This window comes from Syngnathus acus, chromosome 1 (genome assembly GCF_901709675.1).
Source record: "Syngnathus acus chromosome 1, fSynAcu1.2, whole genome shotgun sequence".
Lineage (NCBI taxonomy): Eukaryota > Metazoa > Chordata > Actinopteri > Syngnathiformes > Syngnathidae > Syngnathus > Syngnathus acus.
Window position 1 is genome coordinate 899,605 of NC_051087.1, and position 6,759 is coordinate 906,363.

The 6,759-nt window shown below is 49.5% G+C and overlaps 1 protein-coding gene across 1 annotated transcript; it reads left to right on the plus strand.

Moving 5' to 3' along the window:
- The first annotated feature begins 201 nt into the window (after positions 1–201).
- On the plus strand, positions 202–5,331 carry LOC119126158 (noelin-2-like). Its single transcript, XM_037257317.1, has 8 exons — positions 202–971; positions 2,320–2,469; positions 2,878–3,033; positions 3,627–3,846; positions 3,931–4,037; positions 4,431–4,607; positions 4,670–4,843; positions 4,907–5,331. The coding sequence occupies exons 1-8, from the start codon at positions 822–824 to the stop codon at positions 5,225–5,227; spliced, it is 1,455 nt and encodes a 484-aa protein (XP_037113212.1). The 5' UTR covers positions 202–821; the 3' UTR covers positions 5,228–5,331.
- Positions 5,332–6,759: the final 1,428 nt, after the last annotated feature.

A 6,759-nucleotide genomic window follows, 5' to 3' on the forward strand; every position in this document is an offset into this window, starting at 1 on the left:
CGTTGGCGAGGTGAGGAGCAGCTGTCTCTGCCATGATTGCTGCCTCCTATTTTATTCCTACCTGCAGAATTACGGTAAGACAGCCGCTAGTTGATTTGCATTCACCGCAGACTGTTCATTCATCTTTCATGACGTCTGAAGCACATCTGCAGGCCGCCGAGCGAGCTAGCGAGCGTTGACACACTCGAGTGAACACAACAAGTCGCTCTGGACTGCTTGAAGCCCATTTTCAGCCATACATTATACATCACCTGTCAAAGGCGCCATTTTAAATGGCAGCTCAGAGCGGAAGCAGGAGGCTATAAGAGATTTTTTTCCCCCTCCCCTTCTAAAGGGGGAAATCAAGTGTCCATTTTGACAGTCCACTAGGTGGCAGTGTTGCACTTGGGAAAACCCGCACCACAAACAGCATCAAGCCACAGAGCAGCAAGGATGCTGATCAATTTGCAGCATCACTCTCTCGCTCGCTCGCTCGCTCTCGCACAGGCAATCAATCAATACGTGGACAGGAAGCAGAGCGAGGAGGCGGACTGCAGTGGACGCAAAGGAGGACAAGGACAAAGGGGAGAGAAAGGAAAAAGAGGACATGCTTTTTTTTCAATCTGCTTTTTTGACGTCATCCCAGGTTGGAGGAGGGATTGGATAGAGAGAAGAGCGTCTCACAGAATCTTGGGAGCATCCTCACATGGCCACGACAGGATTGCACATCGTCGGGGGAGACGTCATGTTGGCGAGCTGCTGAGCGCTCTTCTTTCTTTTTTCCCCCATGACAACAGTTTAATTCGGAGCTGCTGTGTGCATGTGTGTGTGTGAGAGAGAAGATGAGCGTGCCCATGCTGAAGATCGGCGCCGTGCTGAGCACCATGGCCATGGTCACCAACTGGATGTCCCAGACGCTGCCCTCGCTGGTGGGACTCAACGGGACCGCCGTCGCCGTCTCCCCCGACGGCACGCACCAACGCGTCGTCAGCGTATGTATTTAATATTACACGCACTCGTCAGGTGATGTCACACAATCCAAAAGTTCATGAAATTTTCAACGAGACCAGCAGGTCGAAACATTAGGTGCACCCGGTAATAATGTTGGAACACTGGAGGCTAGTCTTCTTTTTTAATGGCAGAATAAAATTCTGATCATTGATAGATTGACCGAATGATTAAAAAAATATGTAATGAATAATTAAAATAGTATTAATGCTTACTTCTTTACAATGCTTGTCCCTTAGTATTTGTGTAGTTCTATAATATAAAACTGCAAAAACAAATGTTTTTGAATGTAATTATCTGGTTTATATGTTAATGAGTTTTAAAAATCTTAAAGATTCAAAGAAGCTAATATTGGCTGATTAAAACGCTCGGTCGATTCATCTTCGGGGCTCCAATTTTGTTTGTTTTGGACCAGCCAAGGATTTTCTGTCAAGCCCGGTCGAAACCAGCGCTGACTTGCTATTCTTTCACTTCATTATTGAGATTATAACGAGAAGCATTTTGGCCAAACAACAAATGCCTACTGAATTTATCTCACCATTACCCCCATGGGGAAAACCTTAAAGGTGAACCCAAGGTAAAAATAGTTGTTGTATGTATGTTGGATAATATTTTCGGAATAAGATGAATCCATCCAATTTCTTTTTCTTATTTTTCTTTTTTTTTTTTTGCAATGTCTGGGCCCTTCCATCTTGTCCCAAACGTCATTGTAAAGTAGTGGAATGGATATGCTGAATTTCAAAACACACACACACACACACACATCTGGCTCCCTGCGTACTACCAGAGGTGATATTTTCTCTCTGGGAAGGCTGACTGGCCTCTGGGCCCTTTGTTACCGTAGCAACAACAAACCTCGGCAAAGCCCGCCAGTGTTGATGTCAACAACACAAGCAGGTTCGTGTGTGTGTTGTGATGTCAGAGGCTGAGCGAGGCTCCTCGCCGTTGCTAATTGTCATTTTGATAACGACCCGTGTCGCCTTGTGTTGTTCTGTTAGGAATCGCAAACGAACCAACGAGCCAATCGCCGCACTCTCTGTGGGCGTGTGTTTCTTCCAAAAATGTGGCTTCTTCAGAGAAAATGGATTTCTTTGAAAGCGCCAGTTGGCCGACAAGAAGCGCCATGGCCGCTTTCCCGCCAAATCTCCTGTCGGGGAACGCGGGGGAGCGCTTCGTTTCATTTAGCCCGAGATTCCCGCTTTTGTATCCGCCTGGGTACACAATAAGGCAAAAAGCCCACAGTAGTCTGATTTATGAAGTCATAAAAAAAGAGGATGGAGGACTGCCGTTTCCAGTTGGCGTGTGTGTGTCTGTGTGTGCGCCCATGCGCAGGGTTTGTATCCGGGCTTGGAGGAGGCTTGGCAGGTGTACAGCACCGCGTCGGACCCGGATGGCCGCTGCGTGTGCGCCGTGGTCGCTCCTGCCCGGAACCTCTGCAAGCGAGACCATCGCAGTCGCCAACTCAGCCTGCTGACTCAACAGGTGCGTTTGGATGCAACGTTGCACGCAACAAAATCAACAATCAACTTTAGAATGTAGAAACAAAATAAGCAGCATTTGGCCGAAATCACACACACATGCACACTTCCTGCTCCAACACTTGCTCGGGAAGCCAGCGGGAAACACAAACAAACAACCCCACCCACACGCACACACACACTAATGCAAATTGGCTGCATGCACAAGCCAACACACTCATTAAACATGAACACATAAACTAAAGCGTCACACACAAAAAATGCACAAGCATGCAAATAAACACGTAGATTGACACGCACGGAAAGAAACACAAATGACACACTAAAACATACTCGTGAAAATACACACAAACCACATGAACACAATCGCACACAAGTGATTCCTCACGTACACACACCTGTTGGGGTTCAGGTGCAGAATGTGAGTCAGTCCGTGGATGGGGTCCACCTGCGGACCTCCAGGGACCTGCGACACTTCCGCGAGTCTGAGCCGCTGCTGCGGGGCGTGGACGGACGTCTGCACTCGTACGCCAGCAGCCCCCGCACGCTCACTTCCAAGGGTCTGCAGGTACGCACACGTCGGGGGGGGGGGTGAAGTTGCGTGTGGAAGCCGACACTCGCATCGCTGCACTCGGTAGAAGATTGAGAGCACCGCGTGGCAGAAAGAAAAACAAGAGTCCAACGGGGAGGAATGGCAAATTGTATTATTGATGTTGCCAAAGCAGAGGAAGCGCTTGATTTTTTTTTTTTAGGACTGTAGGCATCATCACGTTTGTTTTTTCCTGTATGAGTGCCCAAAAAGCAGAGTTGACAATGAAAGCGCTCCCTCCAACGTTTTTCCCTCCAAAGAAATCAAGGCAAAGAAACGAAACCCCTGCCGAACAAGTCGGCAGAGACCCTCCCCAACATCTCCTCCCCGATCCGGGTGGCCTCGATTCAGCCTCACTTGGAAACTCCTCTTTGTAGTCATGAAAAATAAAGCAGGCCGGCCGGCCGGTTACGCAACTGAGATTCCTCAGGGATTAGCCCGTGTCGAGCAGATGGGACTTTTGGGGCGCCGCAATTTCTCGCTCGACGGCTCTTTCCCACCTCCCGGTAGGGGGAAAGGGTTTAAAAACAGGCCTCGTCTTCTGAGCCAGTCTGCTTGTTGTGTTGGTTCAGGAGCTGAAAGGTCAAGTGAGCCAGCTTCAGCCCCTCCTGTCCACGGCGGAGCAGTACCGCTCCGACCTGGAGACGCTGGCCGCCCTGCGAGGCCGCCTGCTCAACCTGTCGGCGCTGCTGACGGCCATCCAGGAGGAGGTGGGTGCGTACGACTATGAGGAGCTTCAGAGGAGAGTCCTGCTGCTGGAGACCAGACTGCACAGCTGTATGAACAAGCTCGGTAACACACTCGCCGATTCGCGGGCGTCGCAAGGTGGCAAAAATCGAATTTGCTTGATTCCTAAAAAGTAATGTGGGCGTGCAGGTTGCGGTCGCTTGACAGCCGTCAACGGTCCCGTCACCGTGCGGGCGTCGGGGTCCCGCTTCGGCTCCTGGATGACCGACGCCATGATTCCCAGCTCCGACAGCAGGGTGAGTCCCACGCTCGACAAGTGAAGCGGGTGTCAAAAGACGGTCACGTGACCAGCGCTTTATCCAAATGTTTTTCTTCTGTCTCTGCCTGCTGTGCTTAATTATTTCAACAAGAGTTCGTCAAACTGAGGTCTCTGATGGATGCGGAAACTATGGCTTTAGGGCACGCAAAAATATACTAAAAAAAATTGATATATATATAGATATAGTAAATATAATATATTTATAGTTCTTAATTATTATATATGTAAGTATATATTTATATAAGTTACTATAAATTGTGTAGTATAATTTTTTTTGCCTAATGTTAATTTTTTTTTTAGATAAAAATCATCTTTTTTTCCCCTGCAAAGAAAGTGTTGAACTATTGCCCCGGTTGCACTCGCGCTTTAGGTGTGGTCCATGGACGGCTTCTACCGCGGCCGTCGCGTGCTGGAGTATCGCACCATGGCCGACTTCAGCAAGGGCCAGAACTTCGTGCAGCACCTGCTGCCGCACGCCTGGGCCGGCACGGGCCACGTTGTATACAACGGCTCGCTCTACTACAACAAGCACCAGAGCAACATCCTGGTAGGCCCAAACCACAAATGCTTCAGGTGCCCCCAATAATACTGCTTGCGTTCATGCCGCAGGTGCAATACCACTTCCGCTCTCGCAGCGTGCTGCTACAGCGTAGCCTTAGCGGAGCCGGCTACAACAACACTTTCCCGTACAGCTGGGGCGGGTCCTCCGACATTGACCTCATGGCCGATGAGACGGGCCTGTGGGCCGTGTACACGTCCATACCCAACGCCGGCAACATCGTGGTACGTCCAAATGAGCCGTTAGCCTCCTTGACGGAATTCTTACACCGTCTCCTCTCTGCTCAGGTGAGCCGATTGTGTCCCCGCTCCCTGGACGTTCTCCGAAGCTGGTCCACGGGCTTCCCGAAACGCAGCGCGGGCGAGGCCTTCATGATCTGCGGCGTCCTTTACGTCACCAACTCGCACCTGGCCGGGGCCAAGGTCCACTTTGCCTATAACACCAACACGTCCACCTACGAGTACACGGACGTGCCGTTCCACAACCTCTACTCGCACATCAGCATGATGGACTACAATCCTCGAGAGAGGGCGCTCTACACCTGGAACAACGGACACCAGGTGCTCTACAACGTCACGCTCTTTCACGTCATACGCACCGACGGCTAGACCAGGTTAGACGGGTCTGGAGAGGACTCACGGACGCCGTGTCCAGTTTGCGCCGGATGTGTCGGGTTGGCATGTTTCTTTTCCTTCAATAAAAATCAAACCAATCCATGCCTGGCTCATTAGAATTAGCCACATTTAGCTAGCCAACGAGCTAGCGGGTTGTAATTGTTACCGTTCATCGTAGGCGTTCATTTGCCGATTGGAATCGGTAAATATTGCATCCATCGTTTTTGTTGGCAAACTCGGCACTTGCTAACGTTAGCAATTTTCTGCATTGTCAAAACTAGCTCATTTTAACATTCATTGGAGTTATTTGCGAGGAGTTTTTTACAATCTTAGAATAACAGGAGTTCCTCATCACAACAATACAATTGCCAAATCGGTTTCTTGAATTGATTCCCCCCCCCAAGCTTTTGTGTGTGTGTGTGTGTGTGTGTGTGTGTGTGTGTGTGTGTGTGTGTGTGTGTGTGTGTGTGTGTGTGTGTGTGTGTGTGTGTGTGTGTGTGTGTGTGTGTGTGTGTGTGTGTGGTGTGTGTGTGTGTGTGTGTGTGTGTGTGTGTGTGTGTGTGTGTGTGTGTGTGCGTGCGTAGCCATATTGTATCTCAGTAGGACACAGGAAATGGGCGTTGGGTCAGGAAGAGCACACGTTTCCCTGCCTGAACTTGTTCCGTACACACACATGCACACATGTATCCATCCGCACACACACACACGTTTATTTTTGTGCGCACATGATTTAAAGCAGGGGTCACCCAGTCCGATCCTCAAGGGCGCCAACCCGGCCTGAGTTGGTGACTCCTAATTTAGAGCATGCGTGTGTGTTTCTTGTCTACTCCTTTCTCATCCCTTCTTTCTCATCTTTTATTTACAGTCACCAATCCTTTCCTTTGCGCCTTCCATTCATTACTTCCTCATCCTCCCTTCCACTTGTCTCCATTCCTTTTCTATCCTTCCTTCTTCTACCATGTAATTCTAGTCTGTCGTCCTTTCTCGTGTCTGCCTTTGTCCTTGTGGCTGTGTTGCATTTGACGGGTAAGATCCTGAAGAACATAAGTAGGAGAGGATGCAGGGTTGTGGGAAAGAAGGTAAGAAGATCATCAGTTGGGGGGGGGGGGGCGGGCATCTCAATCGGATGCTGAAGGGCAAGTAAGACTGGGATGGAGAGAGCGCGAGACACCTCGGTGGAAGAACAGCAACATTGCCCTCTAGCGGTTTGGAAACAGCATTACAACAAGATATGTTCCGGGGTTTCTTTTTTCGGGACATCTGTCCTCTCACATTGCCAATCTTCCATCTGTTATTGACCTATCCATCTTTATTATCAATTTCCCGATCCATTCAACTTTGTTGATCTGTGCCCCCTCATACATTTTGGTTACAATGTCCGCCCGGCTGTCTCTCGTTCTGGTTCCCTTTTTTTTTCTTCTTGTACTCCGTCTCTGTGTCCTACTTTCTGGCACCTTGTTTTTCAAGAGTACCATCATTTATTAGCAGAGGTTTCCATGGTGACAAGCGTTGACCCCCCCCCCCCC

Coding starts and splice junctions, on each gene's coding strand:
- LOC119126158 (XM_037257317.1), top strand. CDS start 822: ATGAGCGTGCCCATGCTGAAGATCGGCGCCGTGCTGAGCACCATGGCC. Junction 972..2,319: donor CGCACCAACGCGTCGTCAGC/GTATGTATTTAA, acceptor GCCCATGCGCAG/GGTTTGTATCCGGGCTTGGA. Junction 4,608..4,669: donor AGCACCAGAGCAACATCCTG/GTAGGCCCAAAC, acceptor TTCATGCCGCAG/GTGCAATACCACTTCCGCTC.